We start from the raw sequence: 16,700 nt of genomic DNA, 5'->3' as shown, positions 1-16,700 counted from the left end.
AAGGATAGATAATATTTATGGAACATATTTTAATTTTGAAATTGATTTGATTCTTGTCTTCAAGTGAAACTGAAAACCAAAACTGTAAGAGGCAATGAGTATGGATTATTAATGTTCTCAACATGTGCAGAGATACATACCAAGGGAGAAAAAAAATTAAAAGTTGTACAGAAAAATAATAATCATTGGTGAGATTAAAATACAAATTTCTACACTTGCCCTGGAAAAACAACAGCAACAAAGCTTGAGTCCAGCCCAGAACCCAAGGTATATTCTATAGCCATTATTCTGGTCTTCCCTGGGAAGCTTTCTCATTTCCCATCTTCTGGGAACATTCCAAGTCTCCTGGACATGAGGGGGTTAGTACATTATCTACTTAACAACTGAATAGTGTTCATTTTTGGTATTGATAATGTGAAATAGGTAGAAAAATATGATCCCTTCCCTCTGGAGTCTTGAAGCATAGGCTATCAAGGGTCATGTCCCCTAATATGTGGACAATTCTGGCCTGCCTGCAACAGGAGAGAATGAGGCCACATTCAAGGAGGACTAGAGAAAAGAGGTGGAGAGAGAGCCTGCTGGCATCGAATCCCTGGTCCCAGCCCCTAAGGCCCTGTTTCCTGAAGCTCCTCCTTCAATTTTGTGATTCATTCCCAGATCCTTTCCAGTTTTGTGAGCCACCAAGTTCCCCCTTTGCTTAAGCTAGTTTGCACTGGCTTTCTGTCATTTGCATCTGAAAGAGTCCTGGGTAGTGCAGTGCTTAGAACACAGTGGGTGAACACTGTTTCTATGAAACACCGGTGAGAACACTGGAAGGGGAAAGTGATGATTTTATCTAGTTCACTACCAGGGAGGTTGGAATCATGACACTTTCCTCTCATGGGTATACAGTTCTGGGAGGGGGGCTCCTATGCAGCACAGTGGCTTTAACACCCGATTCCAATACCACATTCCCACCAAGGCACAAAGTCTCTCTAAGGCCAAGATTCAATGTTGCCACCTCTGTCTTCCCAGAGTTTGGCACAACTAAGAATACAGTAGACTTTCATAAGAATGGAAAGAATAAAAAAGAAAGAAATGAAAAAGGAAATGGGGTTAGGGGAGGAACTTCATTTTATATTGTTTATGTTTTACCTGCAAATGTCCCATTTGGCATTTTTATTTTTTAGTTTTGAACTCCTTCCTTCTTAAGACGTATTGAAATGCATTCTTTCTCATTTGAGGTTTAACTTTTTTCTTTGCATGACAGCTAATCTCTTTTTACCTTTCTCTTTCTTTAATGGTCTATTCTCAATTTAGGAATAGCAGAATATTTCACTTTTAAAAAATACCCTTTTCTTTCTGTAATTAAGAAAAGTATTCAAAAAAGCAGGGCTGAATACCAACTCCCTTCTAAATAAAACTCTTAAATTATCTAATGGGAGGTCATAGAATCCATCATTTGAATTGAGTCTAGTATTTCTAACCAAAGAAGAACCAGGCTTGATTCTAATGGGGGATTGGCTTAGGTTAATCCTACTGGGTTGAGTTAGCATCAGGCCTGAGAACTCTAAGACATAAATCCATCAAGGCTTTGTTAAGGGCCCAAGGAATTGCCAACTCCTGATTTGGCACTCTGACTTAGTTTCCCATCATTTGGACACGAGGATTAAGCCAGACTCTAAAGAAAGCTACTCTTTTGCAGGAGAGACAGCTAAGTCAAAGAGAATAGTAGAAATTTCTTCTAAATACACTCAGAAAAATCATTTTAATGATATTCAGTTTGCATTTTTATTGAGGTGTTTCTATGTGCCAGGCACCTAGCTAAGTGCTAAAGTTGAAAAGAGGACTATGATTCAGTTCTGGCCCCTAAGTTACTCTCAGGGGCCTGGGAGGGAGAAAGCAAGTGGATTAACCATCCATGAACAAAACAATCTCTGCATGTTGATCTATTCTTCTGCTCTAGCATCATGTCAAAAACTTCTGTATGGAAGGTCTGTTTGGATATAAGACTGAAAATATAGCCTGTATGCATTTAAAACTTTTGCTCAAGGCAAGCCTATTGCATGGAACAGTGGGAAAACATAGGTTTTAGCATCAGACCTGAATAAATGTAGACAAATGTTAAAATAAATAAAATTGTAAAAATATTAATTCTGAAAGAAAAGCATTGTGTTTTGAATCATTGGAAGGTTGTATAATCACATTAAAAAAACTGAGGTATACAAGTCAACAATAAACATAGTAGGTAACCTGTTATGGAAGAACAAAGAGATATGTATAATATCTTCTCCGTCAATAATTTAAACCCTTTGCTTCTTCCTATGCAATCTAATTCATTCTTCATACTTTGCTATGTTGAAAGCCCAGCCCTCTAAGAAATGCTGCTGGAAGACTACAGCCTCTTTGGACTTCTTTCTTCTCTGACTTCTCTTGCTCTGTGATACTTTATGACAAGCCCCTTTCAGTGGAACTATTCTCTTTCTTGACTTCCCTATGTCTGCCCATAAGGTAGGAAGATCTCCCTTCTCAAAAGAGTTGGAAAGAAACCCTCTGTCCTCTTCTAGCCACTCTCTCATCCCCACTGGCTGCTTCCCAAGGGAGAAGGAAAAGTATTCTCAGTGGAGAGTCAGCTGGAGCCCAAGATCCTTAGTCCAGGTTCTCTACCAGGCAATGTTGAATGGTGGCCTCTGGCTGTCCTGTCTTGGCTGTCTCCAAGGAGAGCGTGCTCACCAGCCCTTGTGGTCTCCTTGGCACTCCAGTGCAGCTGCTCAGCTTGTTTACAGCTGGGGAATGTAATTCACGGGCAATGAAGCAGGAAACCCACCTGCTCTTAGAACCAAGAGGCATTCTGCCCTCTTGTTTTACCCTTACGCAAAGGGTATCTGCATTCCTGTCTATTTCCAAGTTAGTTTAGAACTTTTACAGGAGACAGATCAGATTAATTGGCTCCCTCATATCCTACAGTCCATATTAATTACTTTTCTGTTTTCTAATTTTAACCTACCATTTAGTGCTTCGTTATATCAGTGTTTTATGCTGAAATGGATGGATGGATGAAGATATAGACTGATGGGTTATTTGATATATGAACAAGTTGATACTGCCTTGATCACTAATTATACCATGTGTCTTTGTCATGTAACAAAGTAGATAATAAATCCTTCAGGGGCTGGGACTTACGTTTATGCTTGTTTTATAAATCTACTCCCAGGATCACATTTCTGTACAAAGTAGCCACTCATTAATACTTGTCTACAATAACTTTATAGAAATCTATAATTTTTAAAAAGGGCATACTCAGATATCATCTCAATATTCACAATGATCCTATGTAGTAGAAAAGATTATTATTATTATTCCTATTTTTCAATTAAGGAAACAGGTCCAGAGAGGAAAAGGGACCTGCCCAAAGCCACGAACTAGTAAGTCATTAGGGCAGCAGCATGACTCCACTGAGCCTCTGCCTCGAGCCCGTGTCTTCTCTGCTCATCGCCCTGCTTTGCCCCCTCATTCTGTTTTACTTTATCAGTACTGAAATGTTATGAACTGAAAAGAACATGGGTTTCTGCAGGAGGTGGTCCCGGGAAAGCAAGAGTAATATAAATATGAGGGCAGGCAACTCTGTCTACGTAATGACAGACGGCAGTTATGCATCATCGCGTTTAATCTACACAGCAATCCTAGGTCGACAATGTTATCATGAAGAAATTGAGGCGCAGAGAGGTTGAAAGCCAAGTTCACCCAGTGAGTGGTAGAGTAAAGAACTCAAATCAGGCGGTTTGGTACCAGAGCTTAGGCAAATACAATAAAAGGGATTTGCAAGGATAGCAAATCTTCAGCTATATATATAATAAAGAGATGGCAAGTGGGAAATAGTCCTACAGCAAATGTGAGATGACAGAAGAGAAAAGAGGGGGTAAAAGAAGAAAAATAAGGGCCGCTAACCTGGATGTGCAAAGGAAGATGCTGACTCAGTCATTCCTGGCTGGGGAACTTACGCTGGTTTAAGAAGGGATTAAGTAAGCAAAGTTCGGCTCACTCTTACATAATATGCCTGCTGTTGGTTCTTTTTGTGTAAGATAGTGAATTATTAAAAGAAAGTAAAGTAGAATGTTATAAATCATCACCCCAAGCTATTCAAAAAGCACGGAACTTTCAATTTCATACATTAGAAATGGAAAGGGGAGAGTGTCTACCTTTTTATACAACGTTTCAAGTTCTGTCTTGATGCTTTGCTCCTGCGTTAACACTGGGGGCCTCGAAGGAAACGGCTTGATGGGGTTTGGCAGGGCTAGGATCCTGCCATCATCTCCAAACCACCTTCTCCCCTGTGGATCAAGGAGAGGGAAGGACAACATTTTCTTCTAATTGGACAGAAAGTGGTTTACGTAACAAACAAGATTTGTAGGAATATTCCCTGTCAATATATACATTTCACGTACTTCCCCCACCCCGATTGAACTTTAAAATTCTCTATTTCCATCAGAAATCAAGTTTTCAATAACAGCCCCCACAACTAATTTAAGAGATAGTCCCTGGCCCCTTAAACAAAAAGTTTAAGTAAAAGCTTAAATGAATCCTTAAGAAAAAATATCTTTTCCATTCATTAAATATTTAAGGAAAAAAAAAAAAAGAACAAAAATCTGAAACTGAGACCATTCTATATATAGGCAATTAAGCCTAGATCCAGCTAGGAGAAGATGGGTTTTGAGCAGTTGAGAGGTTATATCATTTGAGGATCACTAAATATACTGAGAGAGAAAGTTAAAAAGAAAAAAATGAACCACTTTCTCTAGACTTAAGGTAGACAACTTCAAGAGGAAATGAGTACAGTGGATGCAATGACTGTCCCATCAGGAAGAAAACTTGTGTGTCGAGGGTGCCGGGGCTATGCTTGGGAGCAGAGATGATTACTCACAGGCTCCTGCGTCAGCAGTCTGTTCTCCATGATGTTCTGATTGGTGCGTGCCACCTCCGGCCTTTCCCCAATGTAAAGGCCTTCGTCTTCCAGGAATCTGGGCTGTACATTTTCAGGAAGCTTTTTATAGGTAGGCACTAGACAGTTCATAAATAACACAAACATTATTGCCAACCTACACATTTCAAACTGCATTTTGGTGAATTAACTACCAGAGATTTCATTTATGTTCTTAGAAACTGCAGGTTTATTGAAGGAATATTTTTCCATGTTCTGTATTTTTTGTCTGAAGATATTTCTCCATTATTAAATCAGATTAGAAACTGAAATCAGTTTTGGGAATGAGGCATCCTATACACCAGCCCTATTTCATTACAAGGAAAATGACAGTGTCTTAAGTTGGGCAAGACAATAAACAGAGCAAGTACCTGTCAGCCTACTGGGTATGAAGAGCATCTCCTTTTCCCTCTGCAGCCGCACATGGACGCTTTCATAATCTGCAGGTCTGACTGCCAGAAACTCATTGGCCGTGTGATCTAAGCCCAGTAGGAAGTTCTCAGCATCTTTACCATGAGGCAGCTCTTCCTCATCCTGCATAATGTTAAAAAATAACAAGGAAAAATCATGCTAAGATTCTTAGTTTACTTAGAAAAATAATCAATGATACTAAACTTACCAAAAAACATATTCTATAAAATTATTTTTTTCTTTCTTTTAATGAAAACATAGAACTATATGACCTTTCATATTTAATAAGTGGGTCTTCATTGATTGTTTTTCACTGTGCTATGTACCTGGAAGATGTTGAAATCAGAGAGGCTGGATCAGAAGAAAAGTGGTAAGTAAAGCAGTCGAATTCCCAACAAATCTGGCCTCCTTTGAAGGTGCTTATTTTTTGACATTTATTCAAGGAACTTGGGCTCATAACTTATGTAGCAATTTAACCTTCCAGCTGGCACCAACCCAAGGGAAAAGGCACGGAGCGTGTAGGAGCAGAGTCCACGTACTCTGTTCAGACTGCCTGAGTTTGAATCCCAGCTTCACCTCATACTGCCTAGGGGCTTGAGGAACTTATTTAACCTACTCTTCCTCGGTTTCCTCAATTGTAGGGTGGATATTTTAATAGAGCTTACCTCTTAGCACTTTGTGCGGATAAAATTAAATGATGCATGTAAAAATTCTAAGCATAGGGGTTATAATCACAAATGTTAGCTGAAGTATGTTAATTTTGTTTGAATCTTTTTCAAACTTTTCCCCTTCTTTTTTTCCTTCTCTTTCTTCCTCTTCTTCTTTTTCCTTTTCTCTTTCTCCTTCTTTTAAATATTTAAACCTGGTATCGGCTTATGAGCAACATCTTTTAAAATCCTGTGCAGACTTCCAGTTAGCCGAAGACGATGGTGGTAGCCTCGCTATCTGCCTCCTAATAATTTCTCCCCTAGTACCCAAAACAATAAGGGAAAAGCAAATTTACTTGGAAACCATGCTTTCAACATAACTTGAAGACAGAGAAATGCCAAAACATCAAAAAAGTAAAAGGAGAAAATCAGCAAATAGCAGTATGCAATCTTCCTTGCTCCTAGCTTCTCACCTCTGCTTTGTGGTGAGCAAAGTCAGATGGAGAAAAAGTGCAGAGACGACAGAAAAGCGAAGCTAGTGGAGGGGCCTATGGATGATCTAAAACTTTGTTCAAAAAGACTATATCTACCTTGAGTATGAAAATACTTAAAAAGTATCTGGGCAGGCAAGAACATGCATGGACTATGGGGAGGGGCTTCAAACTTTGTGTGGTCTTGGAGAAAAGTGTCATGATTTCAGAAGATGCCCAAAAATTGAGACTTGCATTTTCAAAAGGTGGAGCCTAATTCTCTTCCCTGGGAGATTGCACACTACTTCCTGACTTGCTTCTAACGAGAGGAATATGGCAGAAGTGACGGTATGTGACTTTTGAGACTAGGTCCTAACAGGCACTGTGGCCTCTCCCTTGGGTTCTCCCCCAGATCACTTGCTTTGGGGGAAGCCAGCTGTCACGTTAGGAGGACACTCAAGCAACATCATGAGGAGGTCCACAAGGCAAGGGTGAATGAGCCACCTTGGAAGCCAACCCTCCACTCTCAGCCTGCAGATGACTGCAGTGTTGGCCATTTTGTCTGTAACCTCATGAGAAATCCTTATGAGAAAGCCAGAACAAGCTGAATACTGATTTGTAAAATAATTATTATGAAATAAGCTGAAATATTCCCAAGCTTCTCTAGACCTAGGTAAGAAAATACATTTCTGGGAAGCATCTTTCAAGGGAGGAAATTGTAAGTTAAGCACAGAAATATGCCAACTATGCAAATTCTGGAATGTTCTGGTATGTTTTCCTTTTTTTAAAAATGTGGTAAAATACACATAACTTAAAATTTACCATTTTAACCATTTTTAGGTGTATAGTTCAGTGGCATTATGTACATTCACGTTGTTGAGCAACCATCGTCACCATCCATCTCCAAAACATCTTATCTTCCCATACTGAAACTCTGTACCTATTAAACAATAACTCTCCATCCCCTAGGTCCGCCAGTCCCTGGCAACACTATTCTACCTTCTGTCTCTATGATTTTGACTACCCTAGGTACTTCATATAAGTGAAATCATAATATTTGTTCTTTTGTGACTGACTTATTTTGCTTTCCATAATATCTTCAAAGTTCATTGGTGTTATAGCACGTTTCAGAATTTCCTTCCTTTTTAATGTTGAGTAATATTCATATATGTATATATATATATAACACATTTTGTCTATCCATTTATCTGTCAATGAACACTTGGGTTGCTTCTACCTTTTGACTCTTGGGAATAATGCTGCTATGAACATGAGTGCACAAATATATGTTAAAGACCTTGTTTACTATGTTTTTGGTTATATATTGTAATTCTGTGTGTAAATTTTGAAGAACCATCACACTGTTTTCCACAGCAGCTGCACCATTTTACATGCCCACCAGCAGTGCACAAAAGTCCAATTTCTCCACATCCTCTATAACATTTATTTTCTGTTTTTTGTTTTTGGATAACAGCCATTCTAATGGGTGTGAAGTGGTATTTCATTGTGGGTTTGATTTGCATTTCCCTAATGATTAGTGATGTTAAGCATCTTTTCATGTGCTTATCGGCCATCTGCATATCTTCTTTGGGGAAATGTCTATTCAATACCCTTTCCCATTTTTTAATGGTGTGTTTTCCTTTTATCTCACACATACCACCCACAATTACAGAATCTGAATTGCAGCCTGGGCATGGTATTGGGCACAAAAAGCTGCTCACTTGTAAGACTGGGGAGAGAGAAAGACCGAGGTTTCGTTTGCCTTGGAAAGACACACATTTTGCGTGTGAAATGAATACTAATCACTGCATGGAGTCCAGCAGGAAAAATCTGCAAGCCATGTCATTCCAATATTTTTTTCCACAAAAGAAAGACAGATTTAATCAAAGTCCTTACTACCCAAATTGTGGGGTATATTCAAGAGCTACAGAAAACCATGTGAATCTGGTACTTCTGCTTTCAACTAAGACATGGATGGGTTGTCGTATGTGGTGGTGGCTGGTTTCTCCCCAGTCACTTTCTTCCTTGGGGGATATCGCCATCATTTTTCCTTGAAGTGCTCCTCCCCTCCCCGTTACCATCACGGTATTGAATACCATTCTGTTGGCTCCTTCTTGTGCTGGTGGCTCTTCCTCCCCTTCCTCCTCCTCTTGGTTAGTTCCATCTTGATGTTTTGGTTTTTCCTCTGCTTCCTCTGGTTCAGGATCAAAGGTGAAAGTAAAGAAATTATAGGCCTCTTCTGCAGAGGGGAAACCAGGTGGAACCTAAGGAGAAGCAAGGGGCAATAGTAATTTCTGATTTTTAAAGTGAAATGACCTTCGCACAGTTAACTGACAGCGGGCTTGACGCTAACGATGTCAGGCACATTCTAGGCCTCCTAAGCGTCTTATCTTTGTTAAAGGTATGAGATTACTGGTAATGAACTGTTAACAACAGGTACAAGAGGTGCTTGGAGGCCTCCTTTAATAGTAACTCTGATTAGTTACTTTTTAAAAAACCAGCAAGTATTTACATTCAAATAAGAACATAAATATATTATTTACAGAAGTAAATGCTTCAGAAAAGATTATTAAAAGCCAAAAAGTGGACTCATTGTTTTAAAGGCCAATGCTGAGATAGTTTTAATTATGAGAAATATAGAATTTGATAACATTTTCTTCAAGAAAAGACTTTTCTAAAAAATTCTTCTTGAGTTAATATTCTTATTTCCATAATGAAAGCTGGTGTAATTTTGAGCTGAACAAATTGTCCTATCACTGATATTTCCTGTCCTTCCATGTACCCCGACCTCCTCCCTCAAATCAGGCAGTATTCTAATTCCTCTAGCTAGATTTTAGGATTTTCAAAGTATGAATTATTTCTCGTACTTTTTTCTTGCATACTCCATGGCAACAGGAGTCAGGTTATGTATGTAGTCATTTCTTATTGGATATTTTTGAAAAACACGAACAAACAAACATGATTTAAAAAGACAGGATTTCTTACCTGGGGTTTAGACTTGATTTTTCGTGCAGAAACATGAAACTTTACTCTTGAATAGCTTTGGGAATCATCTTCTTGTTGAGTGCTTCCTACCTCTTTACCTGACTATACGAGTGGAAAAAATGATAGATAAACCATTTAAATCAAGAAACTTAGGATGTTCTAAAATGAGGGTTAAATCTCCAAAGGCTTATTATCTTCTGATCTTGATTCATCTCATCATTACTAAAGAATGAAATGCTTACAAATTTTGAATACAGTCAGATAGTGTACTGCATAATGATGGACCACATTTATGATGGTGATCCTGTAAGATTATAATTCTGTATTTTTACTGTACATTTTCTATGTTTAGATACACGAATACTTACTGTTGTGTTACAATTGCCTATGGTATTCAGTACAGTAACATGCTGCTGTGCAGATCTGTACCTAGGAGCAATAGTCTATAGCTAGGTGTGCAGCAGGCTGTAGCCTCCAGGTTTGTGTAAGTACACTCCATGATGTTCGAACAATGACGAAACTGCCTAACCACACATTTCTCAGAACACATCCCCATTGTTAAATGATGCATGACTGTATCTTTGAAGGTTAAGCTTGCTGAATATTTTCTTACTCAACTCTTGTCTCTCTCAAGACTAAATACAAAATTTTATATTCAGTAAATCCTAAAATGAAAAGCGTTATTTCATCCTATAGAGTCATAGATTATTCAATTCACAGAGGATCATTTTTAAACAGTCTGTAAAGAAAAGCATCACTAATGTTTGATTGTAAATAAATCCAACATACGCCCCTCCAGGGCACAAGGCCTGTCCTTCTCACTGAGCCTGCAGACCTGCTGTCCACACTGGTGAGCTGAGCCTTCCGACTCTACCTGCTCGATGTAATAATTATCTTAATGGGTGTTTGCTTTCTCTTCTGAGAGCCAATCCACAAGGTGCTATTTCCACCTTCTAATCCATCTCTCCTTCTAATCTACCCCTTCTAGAACCTGGCTACTCCTCCTTTTCACCTTGCATAATCCAAATGCCAAGCCCTCCTTTTGAACAATTCTAAGCCATCCCAGTAGTGTATCTAGATATTCATATTAAGAAGGGACAAACTTATTTTACCTATGACAGAAACTCAATCATTAGTATCTGCGCTGAGACTTATCTTACAGCAAGGAATAATTTTCACCCAACAATGGCAATTTAGTATACTTCCCTGGGGACCTTCAACATATCCTTCCCAAGTCCTACCTGTTTTTTGAGACCATGCAAAGCTACTTCCTTTTTCAGACTACTCCACCGTAAGATGAATTCACTTTTTTCCAGAATCTCATTGTCTGGTTTATATCAGGCACTGTTCTATAGAGCTTGGTAATTGAAACCATCAGCTCTGGAGTCTGACCACTTGGTTTTGAATTCTAACTCTAACACTTAGACCACTTGGTCTGAGCATCAAATAAAGTAATGTACATGAAATAGAACCAATTAGGCTATTTAATGATTTTATTATTATCACACATCATTAGTTTTCTTCTTACGTGTCTTTCCACCATCTCCTAGTTTGTATCATATAACGTGAATATAAAATGTTGCATTTTAGCCTGCCAGAAACCAGAGCCTGAGGCAAGAGTTTTTGTTTGTTTGTTAGTTTATTTTTTGTGTCTGTGGCTGATTTTAAGAAGTCATACCAAAGAACAGGAGTTAGGGACTAGGAAGAATAAAACGGGATGGAAAGTCAATTCAAGAGAACTTTATTGAGCTGGCTGTGGGCAACAGAGTTTCATCCCACTGGGGATCCTCTGAGGAGACAGGTAGAATGCTTCCCAGACTTGTATGCCTGGGACATGGATGAGGGGGATACTTGTCTAATGGCTTCCCTCCACCCAAGTGGTTGTTGGGGCTCAGAAACCGATACCCGAAATATGGCACTTCAACATGCTGACCTGAATAAGAGGCCTCAGTCTCTCTCTGACATTTCCCCATCCTGGCTCTCAATTCTCTGTCTCTCCCTAAGTACAGGACAAAGTTGTTCTCTGAAGTTCCCTTATCTGCCTGAAGTCTGGATCCTCAAAGAAGAAAACAATGACCTCTGGTTCCTTCCCTGAGTTTTCATTAGCTGAACTCATATCACAGGAAGAAAGACTGAAGTCTGTTAACACACCTGGACAGAGTTTAGTCACAAACCATTGTCTGCTCTGCAGGCCCAACAGACTTTGTGTGTTCTTCAAACTGGTTGAGTTCCCCTAACAATCATATACTACCCCCTTAAAATCATCCACACTTTCCCTATCTCCCTTTTCCCTAGGAAGAAAGGTACTTAACCATCTGTACCCCATTGCCTGGTGGGGTAGTTCCTCTGTGATTTTCCCCCTGTGCCTGTTCACAGATTTGCATACCTTTTCTCCTATTAACCTGCCTTTTGTCAGTTGATTTTCAATGGACCTTCAGAGGTAAAGGGGAAGTTTTCCCTTGGCCACTACATGGTTGAGGATTGCCCCAGAGGCTTAGCCCCTGGAGCTTCCCAGTCTTGTGTATGTATCAGAATAGCTGAGCCCACTCACAGGCCCTTTCATAGGCCTTCCACAGAGGCAGGGATACCCCTTGGATGAAAGCTAGAGGTACGTGGTATCGCTAAGTCGAGGTGCTGTAAAATTTCACCTATGTGGAGCTTGATGTCCAGCAATGACAAGAATAAAAATGAGGTTGTCAGTTGGGTTTAATCTATCATAAAATCAAGAGAATATATACAGTTCCCATGTATGTAAAATTATATACTTTTCCTCTGTTTTCTCATTTTGCAGTGTTAAGAGTAAATAGTTATCAACCAACACAGTTGTACAAAAGTTGAAGCTGTGCTGATGAATGCATTCCATAATGCAATACAAAATAAAGGAGTTATTATTTGTCTTGGTAAATTCCAAAAGTTTAAATCTTGTTTTTGAGGATGAGGAAAGAAGCAGATGACTATTACACAGTGCAAGGATAAGCAATCCAAAAAACTAAGTAGAATAAAGCTCAGATTCCTGTGTTTGGTCAGGAAGGCTTTCTAAAATTCTGCCAGGTCCAGTCACCTCGTAAAATAGGGCTAAGACTTTCTCACACATTGTTGATGATGCCATTCTATTCTTGTCTGCCTCAGAATCCCCCATCTCCTGTAGCCTAAGACAGAGACGGATGTGTTTGAAAACACACAAAACAAACCTGGAGGCCAACCCATGAGAGAGGAGAGAAACTTGGTTCTATATAGGCAAACCTTGGCTTTTAGAGATCTGTGAAGATGATAATAAAACACAAGACCAGGCAGAAATTCTAACATTGGTAGTTTAGAAAATAAGTAGTTTAAATTCCATATGGCAACATACGTATATGGAAATTAATATTTTATTCTTTTTTGTTTCTTCCTACTTGGTTGGTATAGAAGATAAGTTCAGATAATATCATTTCATTGATTTATTGCAGTATTGGTTTATTACAATATTTATAAACTTGATAAAAAGTATATAATTTAAAATTTTTATCAAAATCTAAAAAAATTAAAAGTAAATTATATCAGTACATTTAAGGCCATTAAATATATTAATACTTAAAACAATTGAGTATACTGAATTAAATTTTAAAGAACTATTATCTATAATACATTTGTATGATCATAAAGTAATAATTATATTCAAGTTTAGTCCAGCAATCAAGTATTGAGTGCCTGTCTTCATATGTGCATGCATCCAGCTAGGAATTCCTTTTCACTCTTAAATTTGTTGACTCTTCCAAGAAGGCTATATTTAGGGCCCTCTTCTAACTCAAGCTAGACCATCTCAAGTCTAGTTGAACTTACTATAGCATAATTACAAAGTACGTTGGTTGTAGCCCAGGTCTCTCTTCTAAGTTATAATCAATGTTTTCATTTTCCTTAATGATACCCAAAAATGGTTGTCTTGCAGACCCCTCAAATTTTTATATTTTCTTAATACTGGTCCTGATACTAATCAAGATACATAATTTGCAAATAAATTCCTTCATTCCATATGTTATCTTTTTACATTCTTGATGGTTTCCTTTGAATCACAAGTTTTTAATTTTGATGAAGTCTAATGTACCTATTTACCCTTTTATGGCTTGTGCTCTCAGTATTATATCTAAAAAAAATTGCCCAGTCCAAGATACATCAAATTTTATATAACCTGACTCTAAGGCTGAGGTTAGATGCCATTTTGGTGGGCTCCTTATGACACCCACCACAGAACCATACCACCCTGTACCTCCACTGACTGTGGATGTGTCTGTCACCCCCATCGAGCTCCTCAAGAGGAGGCTGTGATCGCTGTGTGTTCAGAGGCCACTAGAGACCTGGCAATAGCCTACAGACGCTGGCTGGGTGACAGGTGGAGTGTGTTAAAGGACCACATCTTAGGTAACCTGGGACAGTGAACCAGGGAAACTTTGGTCATATCTAGTAGAGGCTGAGTTTTCAAGTGTTCTCTGTTACTTCCACTTTGATATTTATGTATTCTTATAGATTTGCATTTGTTCTCTTATTACAAGTCTGCTGAATACAAAGTGAAAAGAAATGCAAAAGAGATTAAGTAGTGGTTTGTGTTGGTAAATTTGGATTACTGACCCAAGTATTCCCAACTGGTTTCTACTTTTGTCTCTGACTATACAGGCTCCAATGGGTACCTAATATTTAAATAGATAGGGCTCATCATGTGCCAGGTCCTGTGCAAAACACTGCAACATGTATTAATTTATTTAATCCTCAAAACAATATGTAGAGTTAGGTTCTGGTATTATCCCTATTTTACAGAGGTGGAAAGTGGGGTCCAGAGAGTAGCTAAGCTACATATCAAAGGCCACACCACTAGTGAGTGAGGTTTTCAGCATTTAGCCCTGGGCAGCTGAGTTCTAGCATCTGGCCTCTGCATGTGCCTATGGTCCTCTCTGACTAGTAGGATATAAATGGACCATTTTTAGGATATTCCTTCTGGGTTTTAGGTGCATACATGAAGAAATGTGCTTGCAACTTGTTCTATTATGAATATGAGATCAGGTCTAAAGATAAGCAGTTGATGTTTGCCTCAAAGCCATGAGAATGGCTCTTATGGGATATGGAATAGAATGGCATATAAGCCAGGGTCTTGAGCACAAGGAGAAATGGAGACATAAACACCCATTAGCCAAGGGAGGATGATTTTACTTCTAGAACTTCCCACTGTATTTGAGATATCACTATCCATGGTCCGTGGACAGTGAGAGCTATATGAATAGTAATATCTAATTTTTGAAATGATTTTGTGAAGTGATTACCAATCAGAAAGTAGAGAAAAAGCCAGATAAAAGGGGCCAGAACCCTCTCTTGACTACCCAACTTGACCAGATGCTGAGCCTCTCATACCTACTAAAATAACCAAAGTATTTGTGTCAAGGTGATGGGATTTCACGTATTTTTTCTCTATTTTCCAATCCTTTAAAACAAATACTGGCTTTTATAATAAAGAAAATAAGTTGGAATTCAAGAAAAAGAAATGTCTTCTCAGTAGAATGGATCCTGAAGGCACATAGCAAATTACTGTGAAGCCATTTCATTGGATTGGTGTTCCTACTAAAGACCACAAAACATAAACAAGACTGCAACTTTCCTTGTAATCATGCAATTTGTGGCCTGCTTAGAATGAATATAAGAAACATTTTATACCATCTCATCAGAGAAAAAGAAAAGGCATCATTTAAGAAATCAGGGGTTGTATTACAGAAATATCCCTAAAGCCTGTGCTGTTTGGTCTCAACGGTTAAAAATAACTCAAACCAAGAAAAACAAAAACAACGACGAAATAATTGGGTTGGACTTGCAAATACTTCATGAGCCACGTGCTCTGTTTTTCTTTCCATTCCTTCTTCTGCACTCTGAGTGCTTGTCCTTTACTTACATTTCTGACAATCTTTGTTTTCCTGGCTTCCTCTGCTCCTCCAGGGTCTTAACTGTAAAGTTTTCTCCAAGTGTCAAGACCCTCCTTGTTTGGTCTTCTTTCCCTCGGGTAACAAAGGTGCTTCCAAAACTTCAAAACTCACTGCAGTAGTAATACTTTCTAAATCTGCTTCTCTGGGTCTGGTCCCTTCCTCTCTACATGTCTCTGGAGGAATCCACATTGAGATTCCGCACCAGCACCTCAGATTCAAACAATAATCACTCCAGTGCTTCCGCCTCCCCAACCTGTTGTCAATAGCTTTCCATGGCTTACAGGAAACCACTGAGACTCTTCAGTGTGACACTAAAGGCCCCCTGCCATCTGACCCTACTGCATTTTTACTGTCTCTCCGCTTTCCAGCAAGATCCATGGATCCAGCAACACTGAGTCAACGAGACACACCAGGAATGAGATAGAGCTGGGAACAGATCCCAATTCTTCCATACACATGCTCTGTGACCTGGGGACGGCTTCCAGCCACTCTGAACCTCAGTTTCCTCATCTGTCAAATGTGAATAAAAATAATAGTACATACCTAGTAGGGGTGTTGGGATAATGTAATGTGAAAACAAGGGACTTGGCAAAATGCCTGCCACAGAGTAGTAACCTATCAATAGTAGCTATCGTCATTATTAATAAGCATTTAACATTTTTTCTGTGTATAGCTCTGTTCCAGAAACTTTTGCTGGAGACTACATTCTGCTTTACTGCCTTTGTTCACAAAGTTGAGATAGTCCATTTCTTACCTCTGTGCCAAATTCAGTCTCCAATTCTTTCACACTGGGACTCCGTAAGCGCCTAGGTCGAGGGGTGGGAATTTCCTGTAGCAATGCACTTTCTGCTTTGGACTAAAAAGTCAAACAGAAAATTACTGCTACATAATGTCAAGAATGCTATAAAAATCTCAGTTGCCATCTCAGTAGAGAATAATCAGTAAAAAACACGTTGTACCTCGTTAAGGGGTAAGAGCAAGGAAAATGGTTTAGAAAATGACATTAAATTCTTAAGCATAATTTTCATTTGTGCCAATGCAAAAACAACATTAACATTTAAAACTTGAGAGATAAATTGAATGGTATTCAAATCCATGCAGTTTGGAGCACACAAAGCAAGCTAGACAAGCCCGGAAAACTGCAATCAATACCAAATGGAATATTCATGTGGTTTCTCTCACCCTTGCTGCTTGTAATTTCTCTCTCATGCGTTCCCTCATGGAAAATTCTGCAAAGCCTATTCTGGAAGCTGAAGGAATTGGAGGTAAGCCTAAAAAATAAAAATAA

The 16,700-nt window shown here is 38.9% G+C and overlaps 1 protein-coding gene across 1 annotated transcript in view; it reads right to left on the bottom strand.

Moving 5' to 3' along the window:
• CC2D2A (coiled-coil and C2 domain containing 2A) overlaps window positions 1-16,700 on the bottom strand; it is a 128,746-nt gene that overhangs the window by 72,493 nt on the left and 39,553 nt on the right. The window contains exons 5-11 of the mRNA XM_012638399.1: window positions 16,595-16,683; window positions 16,167-16,268; window positions 9,471-9,572; window positions 8,582-8,749; window positions 5,329-5,491; window positions 4,901-5,037; window positions 4,179-4,310 (exon numbers count right to left, since the gene is read on the bottom strand). Coding sequence (XP_012493853.1) covers window positions 4,179-4,310; window positions 4,901-5,037; window positions 5,329-5,491; window positions 8,582-8,749; window positions 9,471-9,572; window positions 16,167-16,268; window positions 16,595-16,683 — 893 coding nt within the window. The remainder of the gene's footprint in view (window positions 1-4,178; window positions 4,311-4,900; window positions 5,038-5,328; window positions 5,492-8,581; window positions 8,750-9,470; window positions 9,573-16,166; window positions 16,269-16,594; window positions 16,684-16,700) is intronic.

This window comes from Propithecus coquereli, unplaced genomic scaffold, assembly GCF_000956105.1.
Source record: "Propithecus coquereli isolate 6110/MARCELLA unplaced genomic scaffold, Pcoq_1.0 Scaffold13, whole genome shotgun sequence".
Taxonomy (NCBI): Eukaryota; Metazoa; Chordata; class Mammalia; order Primates; family Indriidae; genus Propithecus; species Propithecus coquereli.
This window is presented reverse-complemented; position numbering and strand designations above follow the sequence as displayed.